The sequence below is a fragment of the Phaseolus vulgaris genome, chromosome 3 (assembly GCF_051622355.1).
Source record: "Phaseolus vulgaris cultivar YP4 chromosome 3, ASM5162235v1, whole genome shotgun sequence".
In the NCBI taxonomy this organism is placed as follows: domain Eukaryota; kingdom Viridiplantae; phylum Streptophyta; class Magnoliopsida; order Fabales; family Fabaceae; genus Phaseolus; species Phaseolus vulgaris.
In genome coordinates this window covers 8,926,657-8,953,790 of record NC_143500.1, presented here as the reverse complement: position 1 = coordinate 8,953,790, position 27,134 = coordinate 8,926,657, and the positions used below count along the sequence as shown (strand labels likewise).

The window sequence follows — 27,134 nt, the reverse complement described above, 5'->3', positions numbered from 1 at the left end:
TTAGATCATCAAGTTGATTTCTCGAAATAACAAACTGATTTCTCTTAACAGAAAAATCAATAACTTTAAAAACAAATTCATATTTCGAAATAACTTGTTGATTTTAACAGAGAGTAACAATTTAGAAAAGAAACTCTTTTAAAACTAGTAACAAGTTTAAGTAATTTTAACCTGTTGATACAACAAATCAATCGGTTAAAAATACTTAGCAATTTTTAGAAAACAACCATTTCTTAGAGATGACTTGGATCATAATGTATTGAAAGAAGCATACACAATTACATTGAAATCTACCCAGACAATTACACATACAAATTATTCTATTATTCAAAGATGAAATTTGGAAACATCAAAAGAACCTTTGATCCATATGGTCAATAACAACATGTTTGAAATCCAATTTTCATTTAGTGGTGACTTTATCTACTACTCAAACAAAGTATATTGCACTTAAATGGATTAAATGAGGCTTTATGGTTAAAGAGGATTATATAAAAGTTGAATATTGTACAAATGTCATATATTTACTTAATATATAATGACTACACTTTAAAAGAGACGTAGTTAAGTTTATGGAAGTCAGGATCGTGAAGGTAGCTTCAAAAAAGAAACCTGTATATGTATTTACAAAGTCTACCAAGATTAAGGTTCAAACATTGTATGAAGTTGATTAATTTTTTGTTTGAGAATAAAGGATAATAAAACAGGCTTCCTCCATGATTTAGAAGGTGGAGAATTGTGATGTTTGACTCTAAAATCATAAATGTCTTATGAAGAGTTAATGAGGTTTTCTACTAGGATGTATCTACTAGGGATTAACATAGATGATAACTTATTGTCAATGTGTGTATATGTTTATCATCTATATATTGTTTCCTAACTAGACCATGTATCTCGTGTTTCTTCTTGATGATGGTTGTCTTAACTGTTTTAATAATTTTTTTGTTCTAATTCTATATATAAAGTAATGTTAAACTCTTTGGAGTACGTTGTACACTACATGTCCTCTGTGTATAGAATCTTCTATATTTGAGTTTTCTTTCTTTATTTCATTCATGTGTTTTTCTATATTGTTACATATGAATTATGGACTTGACATATATTTTTTGGAATTGTGGATTTAAACTATGACATTAACATTCTTAATCCATCTCTTGTGTTTAATGAGATTTTGGAGTAACAAGCTTATTATAAAATAGAACAGAGATGAATAAAAGAGAACAAACATGAACAAAAGAGTAAAAGGAAGACAAAGGATATGAGAATGAATATCTCTTCTTTCTTTTACTCTTTTGTTCATCTTTGTTCTCTTTTATTCATCTCTGGTCTATTTTATAATATGGTATCAGATCCATTTCGAGCCTATCCTAGCGAGTATTTGTGTCGAACCGTTATCGGACCACCCATCATAAAGCTCGAAGGGTGAAATATCGTCAAATAGAGTCTAATATAACAATAAATACTATTTAGCATATGATATTTATCAAGAATGATTTAAACTTGTAAGGATAATTTTTTATTCCAACATAAAAGAAAATTGTTTGGTAGCATTGAGAAGGAAAAAATGGCATGGTAGTATGAAACAATAAATTTTGTTATGTTGGTCATGGTAAACCCACAATTATGATTGTAAAAGTTACACATATCACTTATGGATTCTATATAATTTTTTTGGGATTGTGGATTCAAAGTATGACATCAATATTTTTATCAAATCTATGTGATTAATGAAATTTGGAATAATGAGAAGCTCCATATATGAAATATACTACTACAAAGAGAGTATGATAGGACGTGAAATACTATTTAGCATTTGATATTGATCAAGAAGAGTTAGACTTTTGATTCACGTTTTGAAGACATAATACAAATTAAAATTGTTTTTCTAATATAAAGAATAGAAAGAAAGGATATGGAATATGTGTTGAAGTTCTTCGATCTCGATTACTATTATACATGAACCTATATGTGGTTGGAACATGTATAGTATGCATGCATCACATTACATAAGATGAACTACACACTTATAATTGTAATTTTGATTATTCCAATGAACATTTCAATAGAGATGTCTCAACAACCAACATACATAATGATCTTCATCTAAATTTTGCATAAGCTCTACAAAAGAGAACACACTTCTTTAATGTCATTATCGTCATCAAGTTTTAAAATATATTTATTTGAGAGCCTTTTCAAGTAAAGTTAACTATCATTTTAATTATGTAATCATGAGTTAATTATACAGTTTTTTTGTTATTATAATTGTATAATTTTAATTATATTCATCATTATAAATTTAATACATTTTTTTTTATTTTTTTTCTATTATTTAAAGTAACTTCTTCAAACAATGGTATAAAGATTTTTTTCAATATTAATATTTTATTTATTAATTAAAACTTAATAAATAAATAAATATTACAAAATATCTATTTAAGAACTCAAAGAAAGATGAAGAGACTGTGTTCTTATATAAAATTTTAAACTTTTAAAAGAGTAAAGTAAATTATGTATACCTATTTAAAAGGTTTTTCCTTTTTAATGTCTTAAGAACACTTAGTGATTGATGTTAGAATATATGACCTTAAATAAGAGGGGGTGAATTGTTTATAAGAGATTTTCAAAAACTTTTGAAGGTTTAATGAAACTCAGTGAAGAAATCCAAAAGAGGAACCAAGTTTTAGCCAAAAACACAATTTGTTTTAAAGTGAAACACAAACAAACAATCGATTGTTTCTTCGATTCAATCGGTTGTTTATACGAGTAGAAATTTTAACAACTTAAAAACAAAATTTAAAAGAGATCAGAGAAAGAGAAATGCACACAAGCAGTTTATACTGGTTCATTCTTACAACAAGAGCTACATCCAATTCCTAGAAACCACTGGGTAATCCACCAAAGTAGTGACCTTGAACCCTTCAAGAAACATACTACCTTTGGCAAACCACACCAAGAGTGTTGATCTTGAACACCTCAAGAACACACAACACTCTTTGCAATACAACTACAGAAATACAGAAGATAGAGAAAATGATTACACCTGATCAAAGTACAACTGAAAAGAATACAATTGCAATCCTATTCCACTCTCACTTGAAAATCCAAAGCTTGATGTGAATCTAGAAAACTTGAGATCAAAATTTGTCAAACTGAATTTCTCAAAATTGTTTCTTTATCTTCATAAACATATAACAAACTATATATACTTCCAAAGATTGGTTAAAACATTTAATGAATGAGCGTATTCAGTTAGAAATCATTTAAGAAAGATTCTCCAATCAAAACTGAATTCTATTAGAATTTTCAAAGAAACAATTGGTTGAAAACACGAAACAACTGATTGATTTGGTTTGACAGTTAAGTCAACCAAGTCAAACAACTTTCAACCTTTTTCAAAAACCTCTAAGACCAAAACAACCGGTTGATTCGACGAAACAACAGGTTGTTTTTCACTTGGTTGGAAAAACATCTATTTTCAAAAAGGTTTCAATTCACATCAGTTTTATATTCAACAAAAGAATGGATTACACTTTAATCTACCCAGATCCCACCCACACACAGCAACAACACCAACCTTTCATCAAACACCTTGGATTTAGATTCTTCAAAGCTCTTGATCACTCTTGATCAACAATTAATTGTACACATCTAAATGATGATGCAGATGTTGATTTTCTAACCTAATATTGTGTTTCCCTTAACTTCTCTCTTTTTATTTTCTTTTAATTACCTTTGTGGAAGTAATAATATTTCTGAACATGTTCTAACATTTTGACCTATATGGTGACACTTCTTCCTTTTTCTAAGTTATAAGTATTAGGAGGGTTTAACATTGTCTTCTTATTGTTTAGGCTTGTGACTTTTTTTTATAATCCTAGTTTAATTTAAGCAATGATAAACTCTATTCAATTGTGGTTTTATTTTATTTTAAATTTTGTAATATATAATCTGGAAAATTATAAAATGTTAAAATAATAATAATAAAAATAATTTAAAATAATTTTTTTAACAGATTTTAAAAATAATTAAATATATTTCTACAAAATGTACCATAATGTCAATAGTTTCTTTTCATTAAAACATGTTTCGAAAAGAAATATGTTTATTAGAAATATTTTACTTGCATGAAAATATTTTTAAAATTTCCTAATTTAAAAATTATTTGGTAAATAATGATTTATTAGGAAATCATTTAAAATTTTTACATAAATAATTATTTAATTTTAAAAAATATGTAAGTTTTAAATACTAAATAATAAGTATTTAATATTTAACATTAAATATTAAATATTGGATATTTAAAATTAAATAATAAAAATTTAATACTATTTTTAACATTAAGCATTTCATATCGAAGGTTAAATACTTAATTTTAAATAAAATAATATTAAATAATTATTATTTATTCAATTTAAAAATTAAATATTACATATTAATTACTAAATATGAAATATTGAATATTAAAAGAAAAATATTAAATTTTAATTAGTAAATATTAAATATCAAGTGATAAATAGGTAATATGTGATAAATATTAAATAGTAAAAACTAAGTAGCGTATATTAAATATTAAATTTGTAAATCTGAATTTAAAAGTATGAAACATTTTATTTAAATATTATATCATGAAAGGAAAAGTACTAAAAATTATGATGACAAATTTATGTATTAGATAATTTTCATTTTAATTATACAAGTCTGTAATAATATAGCTTTGTATTCGAAATATAAAATAGAGTTATAAATTTTGTATTACATATTTTTTATAACAAGTACCCTTCAAATAAAATATTTAAAGATGTATAATCATACATATTTTATGTAATTAAAGAAATAAATTTATATAATCAAAATAAAATATTTAATAAATGAATCCCAAGATATAGACGTGTCTCTAGGAAATTTTTACAACATTCAAAACCATATATAAAAATGAGATAAAATATAAAAGTTAATGAAAAAATAGGATAAAAGAAACATCAACAATAAAATAAACAATATATATGATAATTGAGTAGTAAAATGTATCATTAAGTATATTTTATTAATTAAAATAGTATATAATGTTACAAAAGTGTTATTAGATCGATTAAGCCAAGAAACCACCATGTTAATACCTAACCTATGAGTTTCATATACTTCTCTTAAATGGTGTATTGTGTCGGACAAACGTATCGGTGTTGACACTCGTAGGACACTTATCAGTGAAATGTTCAATTCAAAAAATATTTGTTGAATTTTTGAAAATTCTAGCACGATTCTAACACAATTTTAAAAGGTATAAATACAGTAATTTTCTAAAAACTCAAATTTATTGTATAAATTTTTATTATGATTATAAAAATAAGGAACAAATTCTTTTGAACGGTCATGACAAATATCTTCATGTTTCCAAAAGAATCGCAAACATACTTTTGCATATAAATATTTATTTTCAATTTATATAATTTAAAATTATATAATATATAGACCCGTGTTCCTGTGTCCTACATTTTAGAGATTATACGTATCTCCGTGTCCGTATTCATGTCTTGTCAGTATCCGTATCTATAATAATACATAGTTGAATAGGAATAAGACCAGAAGAATTAAAAAAAAATGTTAGATATAATGATAAATCTGCAACATACTATATAAAGAAATGACTATTTTTGCTGAGTTATGGATTTTACTTGAAAAAAGATGAAACAATTTTAAAATTTTATCAAATCAAAATTATAAATTGAAGGTTTTATGCAGTTTTCAAAGTAAAGAAAATTACAAGTTTGATTTGGGTTGTTGTGAAAATGAGAAGATAGGTGTCTTAAAAGAGATTGGTGTGTGAAAGTGAGTTGCAGATGCATTGGATTGAGATGAGCCAATGAAATGACTCGGATCCTACGCACTGTCACACGTAGACAACCTCAATTTCACTTCAACAGGTACAACCTTATGACAGACTTATACGTAACCACACCTTCTATCTTTTTTTTTTTTTATATATATTTTTAGTATTCAGTACAAACCGCGTGACTTCGCCAAAATTGAATGTGATTGCGACCTTCCTGCATATTATTATATATAACTTTTGCAGCTTCTCTCTGTTTTTCACGTCTAAATTGTTTTATATACACACAACTTCTCAACCATTCTTTTCATATCTTTCATTACCAAACCCAGATTCATCAACATGGCTTCAAACCATGGTAATGATTCACCATATTTTTCTCGTCTTCAATTTCTTTGCTTTCTTATTTGCACACTCTGAATTCATATCTGGGACCCAAAACAGGTGCAGTTATCGTTGTCATGGGTGTCTGTGGCGCCGGAAAGACGTAAGCTTTTTTTCTTTTCACATGTTATTATGGTGGTGGTGGTGGTTTCATATTCAGTATTAACTTTTAGATTACATTAACTTTTTTTTTTTCATTTGACATTAGAAGTGAAAGTCAGCATCAATCAAAGGGCTTTTAAATGTTTGTATACATGAATATAGAAGAGGATGATCGTTGTTGAATATGGCTGTTTGGGTTAACATTTCTTTTGTTGGTTATTTATTCGCAGAACAATAGGTCGGAGTCTGGAAAAAGAGATGCAATATAAGTACCTTGATGCTGATGATTTTCACTCTGAATTAAACAAAGGTGTGTGTGTGTATGGTTTATTCACAAGGACTGATTCTATCTGTTTTGTTATTGTTTTTTTCTGATTTTGTTTTGTTTTGATCTCATTTCTTCCAATACAACAGAAAAGATGCGAATGGGAATCCCACTGACAGATGAAGACAGGATGCCGTGGCTTGAAGCAATGCGTGATGTCATAAATGAATACTTGGATAACAAAAAGGGTCTGATTCTTGGTTGTTCTGCTTTGAAGAATCAATATAGAGAAATGCTTAGATCAGGTTACCCTGCTTATAAATGGGGGACTTATGCAAGTCCTGTTAACTTCATTTTGTTGGATGCTCCTGCTGAAGTGCTGAGTGTCCGAGTTAAGGCCAGAGCTGCAGAAGGAAAACATTATATGCCTGCATCACTTCTGCAATCTCAGATAGATTTGCTTCAGGTTGATCACTGTGAAGGAATACATAAAGTTGATGCTACTTTGATACCTCAAGCCATTGTAAACACCATTCTAAACATGCTCCACTTTCAGGGCTGTTTCCATCATGATTGTATTGAGTTTCATTGATAAAATGAATCTCTAATAATTTCATGGTTTCAACTGTAGTTTGTACAAATAAAAGGAGAAATGGTTTAGAGAAGGATAACCTATCGGGAAAAAAGGGCAAGCTGTCCATATATGATATTCTCTGTATTTTTCACCATATATGTCGAATATAAGAAAATTCCCAGTTTAACTAGACCCTTGTTTTGCAACTGGATTTTTTTTCTTATTATCCTTTAATCAAACTTGAATGATGTGGCGATTGTGCAAACTTAAACACCAAATAATTTGAATCACAATTTGGTTTGGTTTTGTATGATTTTTTTTTTTCAAGAATGAATTGGATGTCATTGAATTTCAAGATTGGCCTACATAGACTGGATAATAATTAGTATTGAAATTTGGTGAGGAGTATTCTCCATGGTTGACAGATGGGGAAAAAGAAAGCTGACTTAACTGATTTTTCTTCTGCCATATTGCCTGAAAGAGTCCACAGTAAGTGCTTGAGACTTACAATCATTAACTATATTGTCTAGTTACCAGGTTTACCTTAAATTATCTGCAACTTGTTTCAAAGGTGACTTTAGTAAAACATAGTTGGGCAGCCATTGTGATTCTCCACAGAAAGAAATCAATTCTAAGTACTTTAGGCTTTGGAGAAAAAGAAAAATTTCTCTAAAAGTGAAGGAAAAAATTGTTTGTAACTAGTTAAAAATGTTCAGATTATTATATCTTTATTTTTTTTCATCTTCGAAGTATCTAACTTGATCGGCAATGGGCCCTCAAATTGCAAAAATTCAAGCTATTTTTCACTGTTGTTTTCAATGGAAAAAAGGCATCAAGTTGCAGCCTGCACACTTTCACAGAAGACTTTTCTGCATAACATTAGAATGGGTGGTAATTACAATTAATTAATAAAACAAAACTAGCTTTATTATGGAATCTTTTTAATATTGTCCGTTAACCTTTGTTTGCTTTGCTTTAACCCATTTACTGTTAGCAAGGGTTGAAGGACATAACTTTGTGCTGAAAATATAATGGACTCAGGGTACAAACTTTATTCCTTGCTTTAGTAAGAAATAAGAAAAACTGATTAGTTTACATACCTAATTCATTATGCTGTGAAAATAATATTATGATATTTTTATTTAATAATATCAATAATAATAACAAAATTGTTAATAACAAATAAAATCATCTACACAATTTTATTTTTCACACTACTTTTTTTTTCTTTTGTATTCCCTCCGTTTCTTTCCTTTAGCACTCAAATTCTTTCTTACCATCCAAATAAGTATGCATTAGAGTTTTTTTTGGCTCCTCTGTACTCCTTTTCATGGCCTATATAAACCATGCAATCTGCTATCAAAACTATCTATGCTGATTGTCATTTTTTTTCTCAATATATCTCCTCGTGTACAGTCCTCTGAGAATGAATTATATAGACAAAATTGTATTTTCAGCAAAACAAAGCATCAACATCATCACAAAAAAATCAATAAAATAATTTGGCAAGTCATAAAACACTATCTCAACGAGAATTGTAAACCACCACTGAACAGTTAGATTTGAATAAATGTTCCCAGAGGTGCATAAATTGAGCTTGGCATTGTGTGTGGGCTCCTCCTCGGCAGCACTGGTCCTCTTTCAGGGGAGGGCAGAAGTGAAGAACATACATTTCCTTTTTGTCACCGCAGCAAAGCCTTATTTTTTTGCCTTGGCAAATCTGAGGCAACGGTATTTTTCACCACTTACAGTAATTTCAAGAGCTCCATCTTGGTTATCTTGATTTGACGCAGTTCCCATCAAAACACTTTTCTCTTTCTCCAGATTGTCTCTCTCCATCTTCAGCCTTGCTTCCTGACGGGCAATCTCAGCCTCGAACATTCAAAAGTTGAGGACAATGAGGATGTCTGACTTTTTGTTCTTTAATAGCAGGATCATAAATGGAAATTCATACATGGATATTTGTTTGGTAAATGGAAATATTGTTAGAATTTCAGTCAATTTCAATATTTTTTATTTCATATTCCCAAATGCAAGCTTCACCAATAATGTACAACACATCTTCACAAACGTAAAACAGGTCACGAATGATATAGCAGACATCTTCACCATAAATTCGGTCCCAGGAACGTCTGTGAAACATGTTATCAGTCATTAAGAAAGACTTATGTGCACACCTACAAATATGTAATCTGATACTCGAGATATTCATTCCTTGACATGAAGGGATGTGTCGAAGATCTCAGATCGACCAGAGATAAAATTAAATTAGAGTATATTAGTAGGACGCAAACCTCGTCTCAGAAGCTGATTTTGTGAGGTAAGTAGGCACAAACACACTTCCTAAAAAGGCTAGTTAAGTCAGTCCTTAATCCTTATTTGCATTTTTAACACTATATTTATTCTGCTTCTTGCAACCATGAAGCAAAAGTTTTAGTTATATTTGTTATCTCTTGCTTAAAATTTCAGGGAATTTTGTTTATATCTAGAGTTCTTCCAAATTATTAGTTGAGGCATAACTCCTATCAAGGGGCTTATCATGTGTCAAACACTAATAAATTTGGGGTTGAAAAGCTTCATTTATCCAGATTGTGATACATAAAGAATCATTTCTCCGTAAGATGTTTGTGATTAAAAGCCACTTTGCTTTCTTTCTTCAGTTTCAGAGACATTTGACTAAAATTCATCAATATCAATATATCTGGTAAAAAATACTCAAATTAATCAATCTCATATTGGGATAGTTAAAGAATCACTTCCCTGTATAATTTCGAAGTGCCTAAAGGCCAGTTTGCTTCCTTTCTTCAATTTCAGAAACAATTCACTAAAATTGCATCAATACAATATATCACCAACTTCAAATTAATCTAGTGCATTTCACTTTGTCAGTTATTCACGACAAAAAGAGATGAGATATCACCAGTGTGCGGAAAGCTCAAAATGTAGAAATTAGGAAAATAAAATGAAAAGCTACATCGTGACAAAATGTAGGTCGTATGCCACATAATAGGATTCCTGTCAAAGGTCAAGTGAAATCGGCATTGCTATCACTGATCTTACATCAAAACACCAGAGGAGTCTAGCAGAAAATTTAGGAAAGGGTACGAGTACTCATAAACAATCTAAGAGTGACTCGTTTAAAAAATTGTTTAGTTTTAAACGAATTGAGAACTACCTAGTAATTAAGCTATAATTCATCCATAGCCATTTCCATGCTCAGTAGAAGTGCAGAACGCAGTTTAACATTCTCATATTTTTTCTTTATTTTAGACAAATTGAGAACTACCTACCTAGTGATTTAAGCCATAATTCATCCACAGCCATTTCCATGCTCAGCTGATTAAAGGAATGTAATCAGAGTTTCACCAATAAAACTTAAAATAGGAACAACAGTATTCTCTCACTTCATCTGATCAACCATAAACAGTAGTTTACAATTATTAGCATCTTTAATTGATTATTGTGGAAAGTACTACTAGCGTCTTACAGCAACAGTAACAAAATAATTTGGGTTCAACTTTCTCAGATGTCTGCATAACAAAGACAATTATTATAAGTAAAAATTATCAGAAGCATAGCTATGGGCAGTGTCCCAATGACACGGGTTAAGCAGTAGGACACATACCATGGGTTCAAACCCTGTAATGCAGTTCATCCCCTTCCCATGCCCCTATGGACTTCCTCCATTGCACACCTATGTGGTCAGTCCTCACTTGAACCAAAAATAAAAGCTAAGGGGAGAAGTCTATAGTTATTCATTACGTATATGTTCAAGATTCCATGTTGACTAGATAATAAAGATATAACCAAATTATAATTTATAAATAGGTGCAAACCTCATCTCATCAAGCTAGTTTAGTAAGGTTAAATTAGGCTTAAATTTCACTTTTTTAAAATGGCACCAGAGTCATTAGGAGCTTATCATAGTCAAGTTTGTTGAACCTCATGTCACCTGCTATCAAGTTCTTCCATAATCCCATGCTCGAGATATCTAGTCCTCAACATGAGAGAAGGTGTTAAAGAGCCCACATAGACTATAGATAAGGCCAAATTATAATATATAAGTGGGTGCAAACTTCACTTTACAAGGCAGTTGTGTGTGGTTGAGTTAGACTTAAATTTCACTTTCTTTAGATGGTATTAGAGTCATTTAGAGTTTATTCTAATCAAGTTTGTTAGGCTTAGTGCCACCCGCTATCGGATTCCCCCTAGTCCCACGGTCAAAATGTCTAATCCTCGGCAATGTAAAATGCACATTACAACTATGGTTGTCAAACTTTTAACTTAACTCTTAAACTCTTACAATTCTAGGTAGGCAAAATGATTTAACTACTCATTGAACTTGTGAAAACTACTCATTTAACTACTCATTGAACTCATAAAACTTGTGAAAACTCTGAAATCAAGAAGTGAGTTTGAAATCATATGTAACTTTTGCTCTCATTGACCACACAAAATGTTTTTTACTGGAAACTCAAATTATTTGAAGAAATTAACTCCCTTTTAAAATGTTTCCACTTTAATAAGTTGTGTTTTTATAAATTTATATATAATTCAATCATTTATGTAGTTTGATCTTATTTAGTACTAATGTATTATCACACTTTATTACTGTGATTTTCTATTTTCTTTATTATTATGTTAAAATGTTAAATTATTGACGTGTTAAAAGAGTATTTTGTTAATAGGTCTTTTCAATATTATCATTTGGAAGAACATAATGTTCAACTTTACAGGTCAAGATTAGAGAAACTCCATGATTTACATAATGTTTGGATAAATGTTGCATTTAGTTGGATCACGTTCCAAAGCTTCAGTTACTGAGAAGTAACAATTGTATCTTTGAAATGAACGTGTGTTTGAGACCTTTACACAGAAAAAACAACATGCATATAGACTCTCAAACTTCACAACCTTTATTACAACAGCCATAGTCTTATCCCACTAGGAGATAGCACATTAAAGTAAGAAAAAATTAAAAAATTTGAGAGAAATGGGTAATCAGTAGATACCTCACGACGAGAAAGATCAGCCTTCCAAGCAGCTTCACGTTCCGCAACCTCACGTTCACGCTCTTCAATGTAACTTTGCATCTCTCTATCCTTCATGATCCTATCCTGAATATCAGCATCCAACGCTTCCTGCAACTCCTGGACAAACTTATCTACCACAGCCTTTATTCGGAGAGACATCTTGTGCTAAAACCCCAACCTGAGAACACACAAATCCAAATTAATCTTACTATATCCAATTCCTCAGTTTCATAAATGGAATTCGCTTGCACATGCTCATTTTCCAAACTTCGTGAGAAAGTCAAAACCCACATAACAATCATTTCGGCTTTTGAATGAAGGCTCCGAATGAAAACGCAGTTTCATATCACGTAAAAAATAAAAAATTCAGAGAGTAAAGATCAAGCAGCATAAATATAAAAAAAACACACGTTATGCATCTCTCAAGGTTCTACAATCCTCAACAGAATATTTTACAAAAAAAAAAAAAAAAAAAAAAAAACTGTAAACAATGTTGTGTACAACAAACACACCTCTGAGTTTTTATATTCCCTGGAACCCTGTTATTGGGCGAAAATCGCAACGGAAATTTGGAGTTTCTGAAATTGAGTTGGTTAAAATTAAGCCTTGAAGAAGTGATTGTGAAAGTGTATAAAATCGAAAGGAGTGAGAATTTAGAAGACGTACCTGAACGACGTCGTCTTTGGAGATGATATTCCTTAAGTCTGACGTAAGCTACTTGGGTTTCGTTTTCTGTTACGACTGTGAAGCCATCACATTTGAATTCAGCAGTGTGAGATGAAACCACACGCGAGAGGAGAACCAATGCGTGAACCAAGTTGAAAACACAATTTGGGTCTTAAACTCTTGTTTGAACAAAGAGGAGAAGGACTTTCATTGGGCCCGTGCTATGCCCCACTTTTGGTTCTTTTATTTTGGCCCATACATTATTTCCCTTTTTTTTTCTCAATTATTGTATTGTTTAATTGCGCTATTTTCCCAAATTCAAGATGTTGATTCCGAATGCACATATTTTAAACATATTGAACTACGATGCACTGTGCAAATTATTGAAAGGGAACTGATATATTTTGCAGATCAAAAGAAAGATGAAATAGCAGATGTATAAATAGGAGCAAATGCTAAATTAGTTGCAAGTAATCTTTCAAGGCTAGATACTTAAATTTGATCAATTCTGAAAGGTGCTATGAAAATTCAAAGTAGTTTTGCCAAATCTGAGCTATAAATAGCACATTCCCAATAATTCATTAACATGATAGACTTCCTAAGAACTCCACCAAAACTGTTAAAAAAACCTCTATAGTCGGTTCATTACCGAAGAATGTTAGAGACATTGTAAAAAAATAAATCTGAATGAATATGCTGCACATATTATTCAGTATCACAAAATTCGTTTTTGGTTTTGTTATTCAACTTAAAATTAGTTACACAAATAGCATGTTACTTTCTTTTTATTATCTAAATTTTTGTTAGTCTAAGTCTTATATGAATAATAAAGTAGTTGATTTGTACTACAGATATTCAGTCTTGCATTCAAAAATATTGATCAACCGAGACAAGTGGGTTTGATCATAGTGAGAATTTTTAGGTTTCGCAAAAATATAAGTATAACTTAAAATTGATGTATAATTTTTCTAGAATTAATCACAAGAAAATTACACGTTTACTGTGGATGATCCATACATGTACTAGTAGCACAACTTTAACCAGCACATGTTCAAACACATGGATCAAGGTTTAGCACTTAAAGTAGGATTTGATAACAATAATTATGTTGGGAGTTCGTTGATATTCATGTATTCTAAATGTGGGATCATAGAAGATGCTAAGAAATCTTTTGAAGCAACTTCCAAAGACTATGCAATTGTTTGGAATTCAATCATCTTTGGGTATGCACAACATGGACAAGGAAACATTGCGCTTGACCTCTTTCACTTAATGAATGAGAGAAAGGTGAAACCTGATCATATAACCTTTGTTGCAGTTCTAACTGCGTGCAGTCATAATGGGCTAGTAGAAGAAGGCTGCAAATTTATAGAGTCTATGGAGTCTGATTTTGGTATTCCACGGCGAAAGGAGCACTATGCTTGTGCAATTGATCTCTATGGTCGGGCAGGGCAACTTGAGAAGGCAAAGGCTTTGGTTGAAACAATGCCTTTTGAACCTGATGCAATGGTGTTGAAAACGTTGTTAGGTGCCTGTAGATTTTGTGGTGATATTGAATTAGCTAGTCAAATAGCAAACACTTTGCTAGAGTTGGATAGAAGTGAAGAATAAAGTGCATGCTTTCAATGCTGAGGATCATTCTCATCCCCAATGTGAGGATATATACATACAACTACAACAACTAAACCAAGGAATTAAGTTGTTCGATGATTTTGTCAATCAAATGTTGTTACTGCAATGTTTAGATGATCTAGATGATTATGATGATAAAATGTTCTTATGATTTTTGTTTTCTGGATTTGGTTGGAAGCTTTTTTTTGGAGGAAAGATTATTCTCACACAAAATTGACTCTTGTGGCTGCATGTTGTATACTAACAGTGAGAGAGAACGAACTACATGAATTGGGTCTAGAAGTAATTAGTACATAGAAGAAGACAAGTGCCATATATGATTAGACTCAGCTACTTAATCAGTCAAATCGAGCAAAACTGAAAGTGTCTGTACTTATTCATGGAGGCTAAGCCATTGCAGAATTTTGAATGGTGTTATATATTTGTTTTGGTAGATTGTTCTGCCCATAAATTCGACACTCCTCTTAAACGGCGTAGCGGTGTCGGATATTCGTATTGGATTATTTGACACCGACACTCGTATGACCCTTGTAGGACATGTATTCATGAAGTGTCCAATTCAAAAAGTATTTGTTGGATTTCTGACAATTTTAGTACAGTTCTAACACACTTTTGAAAAAGAAAAATACATTAATTTTCTAAAAACTCAAACTTATTATATAAATTTTATTATGATTATAAAAATAAGAAACAAATCCTTGTGAACCAGTCATGAAAGACATCTTTCTGCTCCAAAAAATAATCTGGAACATATTTGTACACATAAATCTTTATTTTCAATTTATATAATTCATAATTATATAATATATAGATCCGTGTTCTCGTGTTCTACATCTTAAAAAATTATACGTATCTCCGTATACTTTAGAAATTATATGTATCTCCGTATCTGTGTCGTATCAGTGTTCGTGTTAGTGTCTGTAGTATATATATATATATACATATATACATACATACTAAAGCACTACACATTCTCAGTAGTGGAAGAGGAAGACTCTGCTGGGTACAAGGATGTTCTTTGGGGGAGGGACGGAACTAGGATGTAGCGAGTGGAAAGGCCAAAATCTAATAATAAATTTGCAAGTGTTAAAATTTATGCAAAATATTTAAGTTTTTCAAATAATAAAAAACATATAATAGATAGTATATTCTCATAAAAGATATTAATCTTTTTAAAGTTCCAAAATTCTAAATAAAAGTCACCAATTTTACGTATCAATAAAAATGTTCATGAATCTATTATAAAAATTGGTATTTTTGTTAACTATATATTTTTTTTAAATGTATTGATTAATAGTAAAATACATGCGTCCGAATTTTTTATTACACCATTTTATAATATTTTATAAATAAAAATCTAATGTATTCTTATATTGTTATATTATATGCTTCAATTTATTATATAATAAGATAATTTATTTCTTGTATATTATATTATAATAAAAAAGTTTGATTATATAAAACCAAACATTCTAAACGTTTAGAATTCAATTGTATATAGTACATGGATACTTATTATTTTTTAATATACATAAGAGTCACTTCCTATTATATTTTATTTTATTTTATTTTATGTTTTTACATTAAAAATGTCTTTCATTGTAAATTTTGTATCATGATTTAAAAATATTATTAAGAATAAAATAAAAAAATAATAATTTATGTATATAAATAAGGAGATTTTTATTATATATTGTTATATATTCTAACTATAAATTAAATTTGAATAAATTATATAAATCCTTAGTTTTTTTTTTGGATAATAGTAGCAACAAATATTAAAAAAACATTTGTTTTAAGATAGATGGAAAATAGAAGAACAAAATGTTGTATCTTAGACAAAACTGCAATTCTAAAATAAGTTATGATAATTATTTGATATTTAATTTGTTTTCCTAATATTTACACAACCCAAGAAGCTTAACATGTATTCTTGAAATTGGAAATATAGTAAAATTTCACAACAGAAGAGACGATAAAAAAACATTAAAAATGTGATACGAAGATGAAATATTTATTAACAAAATTTAAGCAATCAATTAGGTATCTAATATTTGGAAGCAACGGAAAAAGTTTGGGTTGAAATTTTTTTGGAATGACGTGACAACGTATAATACGTGTGTTTAGTTTTCTCGTGAAAGTTGGGATTAAAAACAATGTACTTCGCAGATTGATTGTCACAATAAACAACTATAGGTGTTTCTGTTTTTATTTTGAATTCACTAATCAGGTAAGTTAGTCATTGAACTTCGCAAACAAGAATAACGTTGAAAGACGATAGATAAATAATGGATTGTTTCTTGGATTTTCAGCTAATTAGAGATGAACCAAGAAACACACAAAATCCAGTTATAGATCTCCTGGCCCAGTCCAAATCATAGAAACCCTTCAGTTGTAGACTGGAATGGAGGGAAAAACATATGTTGTCTAGGTGCTCCCTTGATGTATCTCAATACACGGTGAGCAACAATGTGATGTCAAATATGGATGCATGCATAAACTGACTCAAGAAATGAATGACATAACTTATGTTTGGTCTTATATTGGTAAGGTATATCAACCACCAATGAGCCTTTGATAGGAAATAATATCTTCTAGAGGATTTCCTTCATTGAACATATTCTTCACGTCTTTAACCACCGGTGTGGAACATGGTTTGGCAGCAAGGAGACCTCCATAAGATATTACATCTAAAGCATATTTGCATTGTGAAATACGTATACCATTCTTGGTTCTAGCAATTTATAATTCAAGAATTTCAAGTCCATAAGTTTTTGACTTTAAAAGTTTTATCTAGTAACTTTGTTACCTTTTTTATTTTTGAAATGGAATTGCTTGTAAGAATTATACCGTTCATGTATACCAATAATGCAGTAAAGTTATTTTCATTTTTATTTATGAATAATGAGTGATAAAAAATAGATTGAAAAAAACCAATGCTCTTTAGGAAATAAGAAAGTTTGACAAACTATTACCTACTTGCTTGCTTGAGAGTGTATAATGACCTTGTAAGTTTGGAGACTTGTCTAACTTTAACTTTGATCCATGGTTAAGGTATCATATAAACTTCCTCATTTAAATCCCATGAATAAAATCATCATTAAAATCTAATTACTTTAAATACCAGTTTTGAGTGGCTGCAGGCTAAGATCATTCTCACAGTGGTCAGTTTGGTAATAGGAAAAAAAGTATCCAGATAATCAATAGGCACATCTACATGGGCTTAACATCCATCTAATTCCTTGACCAACAAAGTTTTAGTTTTCACAACTTTAGCTTAACATGGGCACATCTACGGCTAAAAATGTATTCACCAATAGGGTGATGATATTAAATAAACATGCCATTTAAATCAGAACTACGCCCTTTAAAGATTAGAACTCCTGCTTCTTGTGTGTGTGATTATATACCTATTAAAATATATTAAGCATACTTCTTCATAATCTAAAAAACCAAGTCAAACAGTTAATAAAACTATAACTAAAAAAAATGTTTGTAAACTATCATGGTTGATCATCCTTATTGAAGTATACAACTTTTAAGTTTGGTTAATTAAGAAATAAGCTTGTAATACCAAGAATTCTATTATCATCCAATGAAAAATTATCTCCGACAATTATGAAAGAAGAGGAAGATTGTTATGAATAAATACTTTTTGCCTTTGAGGTGTTATCTTTATTCTTTTCAATAAGGAGTTAAGTGCTCAAATTTCTCGCATATAAATATTTAATATTCTGTTCTTGATTGATTATTGGTATTGTTGTTTTACTTCTAAACCATTGTGACAGTTTGAGAATCTTAAATCTGACCGAGAGGTATTTTTAGGGTTCTAACCTAAACAACAATACTTAACATATTTCAGTGTTAGAAATAGACTTGAAATGTTAATTGTCATTAACGTCTGAGTGTGATTCTAAGTTGTTTTTATAAATATGTGAGAAATTGATATCTAGGAAACATTCTTAAGAATTTTATATTTGAGAAATCTATATAAATGAATTTTCTACGGGCATCAATCTCAATAAATGAACTTAATATTAACATGCTAATCAAAATACATTGAGAGTGAGAAAGATGAAATTCAATCCTTATTTTTCCAATTGAAGCAATTACTCTTTGATTTGTTTTCCTGTTAATTCTTGCCATTATAACAATTTTCCAAAAAATATAATAAATAAACCATTAAATCTAAATAACATTTTCAATACACAAATTATTTAATAACCTTTAAATAAATAACTTACACAAATGTCCTTCAAAATAAGATTTTTCTCTACTTTCGTTACGTGATCCCAATCAGGTGCCAAAATAGACACCTTAGGTCGAGTTAGGATTCTCAAATAACTTAAAACTTGAGCATGATTAGGGCCTAATTCCCTGCTTGTCTGAGGGTCTATTTGAATTGGAACTCTAGCATTACCCATACGCCTAATGACAAGATTTCTCAGTAGTGTAGCCTCCCTAGTTTTCTTTGATGAGTCAGCCATGTGATAGACATACAAAAAAGAAAAACACCTTTAAGATATATATTTAAATTAAATAAAACCAATTTTTAAAATGAAAAGCTAATAAATAAACATAACTTGTTTTCTATTATGGAAGTGTTAGAATATTCTCCCATATTCCTTCATTGTGATCATGTCGTGTAGCATGTATTACATCTACATCATTTTCATCATTCAAAGGAGGTATTTGTCTTGAGAAGGAAGGCTTGTATACATATTCGACCCTTGCGTCATCCTATGGATGAACATCATGTTCAATTCTTTCCCTATAGGACAATTGACCACCTTTCATTAGAATGATCTTTCACATCCAAAACTTGTTTAGCTTAGCAAGCCATGATGAAAGGATCTTCCTTCCACGCTATCTTTGTAAGATCAATCAAAGTAAAACCCAATTCATTAACATGCACTCCTGTGTTATAATCAACCCATTTACACTTAAATATAGGAACTCTAAATTTGATGTAGTCAACCTCCCATATTTCGTCAATTACTCTAAAGTAACTTAGAATAGCCACAATAGGATTATTATCTTTTAAACTAGCAAAGTTCTTAGACTATACCTCAAGGATAATCTCTTAAGCAATTGCTTAAAGGGACTTGACGTAGCCTGAGTTTGGATGAATTAGGATAAATTCTTATTGATCTCTCGATTATTCTTGTTGCTACTTATGTTTTAATTCTTATTGATAGATGATTTCTTAGATGGTCTTACAAGAATATTTCTTAAGACAATCTATTAGATGATCCACTAGACGGGTCTACTAGATAGTCTACTTATTTCAATTTCCCTTTTTGAAGTCAACGGTATGTACAATTCCCAACAAATTCAATCAAATAATTTTAAAAATATATATATTTAAGAGTATAAGAAGATAAAGAAGATGCCACAATCAAAATTGAATATAAGTGGAGGAAAATTTACCACCTTTATTACGAAGTAGATTTTAAGCCTAACTCAACTCCATAAAACTAGTTCATGAGGTTGAGGTTTGCACCAACTTATATACAATGAAATGTCCTTATCTCTAGTCGATGTGTGATCTCCAACACACAGCCCTCACGCCGAGAGTGACAGTTCTCGTGCGTGGGATAACATATTATGGGTGGTCCGATAACGGCCTGATAGCGGGTGGCCTGATAAGCCCAACAAACACTTGTTAGGATAAATTCGAAATGACTATGATATCATATTACGAAGTGGACTTTAACCCTAACTCAACTCCATAAAACTAGTTCATGAGGTTGAGGTTATGTTGGAGATCCCACATCGACTAGAGATGAAAACATTTCATTGTATATAAGTGGATACAAACCTCACCTCATGAGCCGGTTTTATAGGGTTGAGTTAGGCTTAAAGTCTACTTCATAATAACCTTAAATTAACATTTCAATTACAATTAAGAAAGTTTTTCACAAGAGCCCAGAAAAAAATTCTCGCATAAAACATAATGCTTTTACATCAAATAAGTCAAAACTTAGTATAAAAAAAGAAGAAAAAAACTAGTTATACAATGGATCAAAGAGTGCTATGTCCATCCAACTCAGTAGTTCAATCCAAGATGCATGTCTAATAATAATTAGTTATAAAATAACAAAGAAATAAAATGAAAGACGCAATAAATGCGTAATAAAAAATTAAACACTTCATATTCTACATAGTTGCTTCCATCCCCTTATCCATCATGTACCTATCTATGCACTCAACACTTTATCTCCGATTTTCTTGGAAAAATTTTTACTAACTTTTTTGTGCAACATCGATTTTAGATTCAGACTCTGGTTTTGCCTCATAAATTTTTACAAATATTAGTAATTATTTTTGACTAAGAACTTAAGTATTTTTTTTACTTATTTATCTAAGTAACTATACTAAATATGCTTTACTCACTATCCTCTTCAAATTTGTACTTAATACCTTCTTTAGGCACTCCCAATAAAAAAGAGTGATTGTTAAAACTATAACGTTTAGATAGATAAAAATAAATATAAGATTAGATATCTTACCTAAAGGAGTGAAAGAAAGGATAATAGTTTCTTCATGCTTTAATGTAGACAAAGTGCATTAAAGTATATTTAATGCATTTCACCAAATTGCTTCTTTAATAAGGTAATATATTATGTTTATCTATCTTCTTATGAAACATAAGATATATGTTTTTATGTTTAAAGCACGTTTTTTGACAATGAACTCTCTTTATTATGTAATTGTTGAAAATACAACATATAAAACTTGAAAGAATATATAATATTAAATAATGAAAACACTTACTTTTACCTAGACTATGTATCGTCTATCTTAAACATTCTTTCGTCTATTTAGACTTATACAATGTATTGTTTAGATGTATTAATGTATAACGTAGCTTGTAGAGAATAACGTAGCTCGTAGAGAATAACTCATATATTGTTAAGAGTTGAGATGACATTTTATTTTGTCTTAAAATATTTTTTTATATTTTTCATAAAGTCTTTTAACTCTCTTTTGGTCTAACAAGTTGTTCACTATAAGGCTCTTTAGAAAAAGCTTTGGGAATTGTATGGTGTGGTCAAAACAAGAAAGCAGGTTGTTAAATTTAACTTTTAAGTTATTAAATTTGTAATCAATTGTTATTTATTTTTTTCTTTATTCAGCACTTTTTAACAATTAAAGTCAAAATTTGGCTGTAGTAAAGAAGTTGGCTATTTATATTTGTCATGCCTTGACTTAATAGGAATTTTTTTTTTTAAATTGCATACTTTAAAATCGATTTTAAAGGGATCTGATTTAAAAAAGTAAAAGTTTACATTGGATAACACAAAAGCTTTAAGAAGTCATTTTTTAAATTGCTTCTAAAATTCAAAAACTTCCAAATAACCGATTTTAAATGGGTATTTCCTAGTATTGACATATACCATATGATTGATGTGTTTTTTTACCTTTTGAGAAACGTTAAGAAGAATATTAATTACATATAAGAGAGCATTTATAATGCTTAACAAAAGAGGTCACGCAAGTTTCATCTATTAAACACACGCATATATTAATAGTTTCTATGTTTTGAATCAAGAAATTGTTTGATCAAACAAAACATTTTCTCTTATATTGCAACGGTGTGGTAGATGCGCTTGAGGTATTTGCACTGGTACAAGTAAATGTTTGGTCTTGGATTTTTGCAAAGTCCTGTTGTAATTCCTTCAAGTACCCAAACTGGGTTTTGAACCCAGTGGATTGTATGAGGCTGATTGTTTAATGCTTTCTTGAGTTGGTTTGGTTATTCCTTATTTAAGTTAGAAGGTATTCCTTGGTTGGAGGTTGATAAGGCGCTAGCTCTTTATGTATAAGGGTTGGACCACCCCTGAAGTGATTCCCATTTATTTATTTTTTATTGCTGATAAAAAAAATTGCAATGATGTTCATTGTTTATTAACATCAAAACTAAGGATCTATAACCATTTTTAACGTTATAACCTATCCATTTTGCATGATAGCAAACAACTTAACATATTTAGAAGATGAAACACAATAAAACATATAAAGTTCATGTATGAAAGTATAGATAGAGATGATTGAAAAGAGCATTTAAGGTAAAAAGAAAAAGTAATGAATGAATGTAATATTTAGAGAGTGAATGTGTGAAATGGTGATGGTGTTGAGAATAGGTGGGGGTGTGGCAGCGTGTTCACCGGAAGGAAGGCGAGTCTCATGGTGTGTGGTCCATTTGGGAACGTTGGTTGCCTCACTTTTGTTTTAGAGGGCTTTCAAGTGTTGCCGGACTTCTAGGCCTTGTCTCCCTCCTCCCAATCTAATTATTACCCTCTTTCCCACCTCAATCATTTATTTTTCTCCTTCTACTTTCAACACCCAAATGCATCCCATTCTATCTTCCTCAATGATCATAGTAAATTCTCACATAAAATTGTTTGATTCAAAGTTATTAAATGATATATATATATATATATTATATATATATATATATATATATCACAACATGACGAATGACTATTATTAGTAGAGGTTGAAATCACGGATAGTCGATATTTTGACTGCTCAAACGTGTATTTCGTGTATCATATTTAAGATAAGATAAACTAATGACTTTTTCTTCCAAAAACACTCAAAGGTTAGACTCTACATTCGAGCTTTATTCCACTCGAGTATGGAAACAAATGTACTACTAGATTACTGAGTAGTCGATATCTTGTCGGCACCCCCTTGATATCTCGACATGTCTTACATATGAGACCTTTAAACACTATTAATCAATAATACACTAAATTATCAACAAAAACATGATTAAGATGCAATTAGACCCCTTCTAAGGTCAACATACATGTTCATAACAACAAAGGTCCAAGCGAAAGATATAAATAGAGAGAAACCCAAAAAATATAGTTAATGATTAATTAACTCTAATATTTGTTAATTGTACTCTGACTAACTTGAGTGTCAAAATATTTTTGTGCAAAACTAATGAAGAATGGAGAAAAAGCCTAGAGATTGAAAGTAAAAAAAAATATATATTCTGAAAAATAATTCGATGTTGTAAGAAGAACTACAACAACAAATTACTTAATATTATATATCATAAACACTCGAGACTTTTTTTTCTTTCTCTACTTTGATAAGCCTAAAAGCAACTAAACAGTATATAAAAAATTGAAATTTAATATGATTATAGTGATGGAGTGTTTGTTTCTTAGCCGCACAGGTATATTTGGATATATGATGATTCGAGTACTATATATGCTGAATCAGTTGGTTCCATCTGTAGAATAGATCCAGATACAGTCCATGTGGGTGCTAAGTCATTGATCATGACTTTTCATTGGCCAGCAAATTATAAGTTATGATCATATTTACTATTCATTCATGAATATTGGTGACAAGTACTCATCTGTCTTAGATCAAGTTGCAGTCATAAGAAGTGCCGACAAATATCTTCTGAATTCTAAGCTTCAATTAGTTAACCAAACTCTCTATTGTGCTGCAGGCTTTTCAATTCAATTATTGTCAGCTCCATTCACTTCTCTCAAAGCCACAGACTCATATAATAACACATCTCTCATCAATGATCTACCTCAACCATCCATAAGGGAATGATTTTAGTCATCCATTCAATTTTTCATACACAATGCATCACTGACATATATATGTATACATCTATATATATATTCAATTATATTTTGCCAAATTATTAGAAGGATTAGGTACTCAAAATACAGGTAGACAAATATTATATACATATATAATAATGAGACTATTTTTTCTTCCATAAATACGACATGTCAGGAATATTACGGTAGGAGAGTTAGGATGTGCTGGTAATATTGGTAATATTAGGGTGAGTTTTTTTTTATCTCTGGTTGCATTTTTTTTTTTTGGTTGATGTGCTCGTTTTGGTACAGTGGGACTGGTGCTACTAACGTTACATCCATGTTAATGTGGAGTCTTATTGTCATATGCAGGGTTTAAGAAGGTTTAGGAAAAAGTTGTTATCTATGATGAATAAAGTTATACTAACACGTAATAGAGTGTTCACTGGTGTAGAAAAACTTAAAAATGGTGGCTTTCTAGCCGTTTTTGATCAGGGTGTAGTCTTATGTCCCAAAGCAAAGAACGCGATTATTTAGCTGCCTTCTTAGATTCAAACAAAGAGGACGACTCTAGTAAAAGCTGTCATTTTACACCTCCCTATATTAATTATTAATTTATAATTAATATATGTTTTATAATTAATTTATATTATGTTAGTTGTTAGGTTAGAATAGAAGTCTATGAAGAGGTAACGGTGGTGGTGAAGAGCGGCGACAACGATAGCGGCGAGCTAACGACAGCGGAAGTGAATGACGACAACAAAGAACCGAATGGAGGAACAAAGAAAACCCAAGGAACAGCATGCAAGACAATGAAAGTAGGAATGGTTCCGCTAATGACAACGACAAATAACCGAATGGAGGAACAACGAAAATCCAAGGAACAGCATGCAAGACAATGAAAGTAGGAATGGTGAAGAACCTTGACAACAATGGAGAAAAGAAACAAATAAGAGAAAAAAAAAACAATGGTGAAGAAGAAGTAGAGAGCTCGAAAGAAACTTACACAATGGCTCGAGGAAAACGAAGTAGAAGCACATAGCAGAAGAGAAAACGAAGCGCCAGAGACAAAGGAAGTATGAAACTGTAACTGGCTCGCTTTGAGCTAGGGTAATAAAAAGAGTCTAAGAAGGCGACTATTTGGTAAAACAACCTTCTTACAACAAAGCGCTTGGTGTAAGAAGGCGACTTTACCAAATAATCGCCCTCTTAGAGAAATTTAATTTAAAAAATGCCACCGTGTTTGAAAGGATAGCGTCTGACCGTAAAAGCGCCTTAAATGTAGTGTCAAAATAAGTCTTTTTTGCACTAGTGGTTCCTTCTTGCACTGATGTGTTTCTCTAGTATATCATTTGTTGAACCTTGGTTATTGAGCATATCAATGGTGGGTATTTGACCTTTTTTTAGGCAAGCTGTTAGGAACTTTGAATTTACCTATGTAGTTGTTGTTTAAGGCTTTTGGTTGACAAAGATTATTCATGGTATTAGATTATGGTATTAGATTGTTTGTAAGAGTCTTCCCTTAGATTTTTGGAGTTGTTTCAAAACAAATTATTTGTTGCGATTGATCTCTTCCTTTGATTTTTTTGGACAACTATGTAAAGAGTCTAAGATTAATCTTGATTTTTCTGTGAAGTATCTCATATTTATTTCATTTATTAATTAATTGTTGATAAAAAAATATGATATGTCCGTGTTTTAAAATTTTATCTAAGATAAAACAGATATTTGATTCTGTTGGACTAAAAATCAAATTCATACCGTATTTAAATTATTTGAGTTTGGGTTAAACACAAATAGATTCTTATTCTCATCTTAACAGGATATGAATTCATTTTATATGTCCTTTGCTTAAAGGGATTAATTACAAAGTGTATAATATTTTAAATGTGAAAGCTTTTTTTTAATGAATGTGCTTAATAAAGAAGACAAAAGCATTTTCTTACATTAGAAGTTTAATTACAAAACACTTTCAAATATCAATAAAAAAGCGAATAAATAATTTATAATAACACTCCTTAATATTTTTACTAATTACATTTACACCTTATTTCTAATAAAGTACATTTATAATGTGAAAAAAAATGTATAGAAGAAATTTGATTTGTAGGATTATATATATATATATATATATATATAAGATCTTAACATAACTTTAGAAAATCTAACCAAATCTAAAAAAATGTATAGAAGAAATGTGATTTGTAGGATTTGTAGGACTTACTGTTATAATTTACTCTAACCAAATCTAACACTAACAAGAATACAAAAGTTTGGAGATTTTGTGTAGCATCAAATAAAAAAAATGGAATACATATGCAATTAAATAAAAAGTTTGGTAGAAAGGAGAGAGAAAAAAAAAAATTTAAAAGAATATACTTCTTCCTTTGTTTAGTTTCTCCTTAATATAAAAGAAAAAAAAAATAACTTTTATAAAGTTTATATATATTTTCGCTCTCTTTATTTTGAGAATAAAAATAGACAGAAAGTGTTTTTATTACAATAAAAAGATCAAAGTATCTTAACATATGTGTTTTTAACATATTTATATTATCTATATACATCTTTTTTATTTCACTCTCTACGTAACTAAATAAGAAAGAAAAAATATTGTATTTTTTTTTCCTTTTCCTCGAAGGAAACAACTTGAATAATTATCTTATTTTTCATTTTACTTTTCACTTTACGTTCATTTTTTTTTCATTATTAAACTACATAAAACATAAGTTACATGATGATGACAAGAGATAAAACGTAACGTTGTGTATAAAATATTGTAATTTTCATTTATAGAAATACAAGTCTTGAAATTTGGAGCTCGGACACTCCTCTTAAATGGTGTATCGGTATCTGATATTTATATTGGATACGACACTCGTATGACACTTGTAGGACGCGTATCCATGAAGTGTCTAATTCAAAAAGTATTTGTTAGATTTCTGACAATTTTAGTACGGTTCTAACACAATTTTAAAAAGGAAAAATACATTAATTTTCTAAAAATTCAAACTTTATTGTATAAATTGTTATTATGATTATAAAAATAAGAAACAAATCCTTGTGAATC

General features: G+C 29.9%; 2 protein-coding genes and 1 pseudogene across 5 annotated transcripts; 2 read left to right on the top strand and 1 right to left on the bottom strand.

Moving 5' to 3' along the window:
• Nucleotides 1-6,009: 6,009 nt before the first annotated feature.
• Nucleotides 6,010-7,345, top strand: LOC137806485 (gluconokinase). The gene is made up of 4 exons (XM_068606625.2): nucleotides 6,010-6,188; nucleotides 6,275-6,317; nucleotides 6,547-6,626; nucleotides 6,731-7,345. The coding sequence occupies exons 1-4, from the start codon at nucleotides 6,173-6,175 to the stop codon at nucleotides 7,171-7,173; spliced, it is 582 nt and encodes a 193-aa protein (XP_068462726.1). The 5' UTR covers nucleotides 6,010-6,172; the 3' UTR covers nucleotides 7,174-7,345.
• Nucleotides 7,346-8,509: 1,164 nt separating this feature from the next.
• LOC137806486 (uncharacterized) lies at nucleotides 8,510-13,036 on the bottom strand. 4 transcript variants are annotated; one of them, XM_068606626.1, is made up of 4 exons: nucleotides 12,855-13,036; nucleotides 12,701-12,766; nucleotides 12,168-12,366; nucleotides 8,510-9,027 (listed from the first exon to the last, which is right to left on the bottom strand). In XM_068606626.1, the coding sequence occupies exons 3-4, from the start codon at nucleotides 12,345-12,347 to the stop codon at nucleotides 8,854-8,856; spliced, it is 354 nt and encodes a 117-aa protein (XP_068462727.1). In that variant the 5' UTR covers nucleotides 12,348-12,366; nucleotides 12,701-12,766; nucleotides 12,855-13,036; the 3' UTR covers nucleotides 8,510-8,853. The 4 variants fall into 4 exon arrangements, with proteins under 4 accessions (XP_068462727.1, XP_068462728.1, XP_090156105.1 ...); XM_090299978.1 differs by lacking the exon at nucleotides 8,510-9,027 and adding an exon at nucleotides 10,298-10,491 and having other exon boundaries at nucleotides 12,855-13,034; XM_068606627.1 differs by lacking the exon at nucleotides 12,701-12,766 and having other exon boundaries at nucleotides 12,855-13,009.
• An 877-nt stretch (nucleotides 13,037-13,913) lies between these two features.
• LOC137839020 (putative pentatricopeptide repeat-containing protein At3g25970 pseudogene) lies at nucleotides 13,914-14,465 on the top strand (annotated as a pseudogene).
• Nucleotides 14,466-27,134: the final 12,669 nt, after the last annotated feature.

Coding starts and splice junctions, on each gene's coding strand:
- LOC137806486 (XM_068606626.1), bottom strand. CDS start 12,347: ATGTCTCTCCGAATAAAGGCTGTGGTAGATAAGTTTGTCCAGGAGTTG. Junction 9,028..12,167: donor CTGATCTTTCTCGTCGTGAG/GTATCTACTGAT, acceptor TGAATGTTCGAG/GCTGAGATTGCCCGTCAGGA.
- LOC137806485 (XM_068606625.2), top strand. Junction 6,318..6,546: donor GTCTGTGGCGCCGGAAAGAC/GTAAGCTTTTTT, acceptor ATTTATTCGCAG/AACAATAGGTCGGAGTCTGG. Junction 6,627..6,730: donor TCACTCTGAATTAAACAAAG/GTGTGTGTGTGT, acceptor CCAATACAACAG/AAAAGATGCGAATGGGAATC.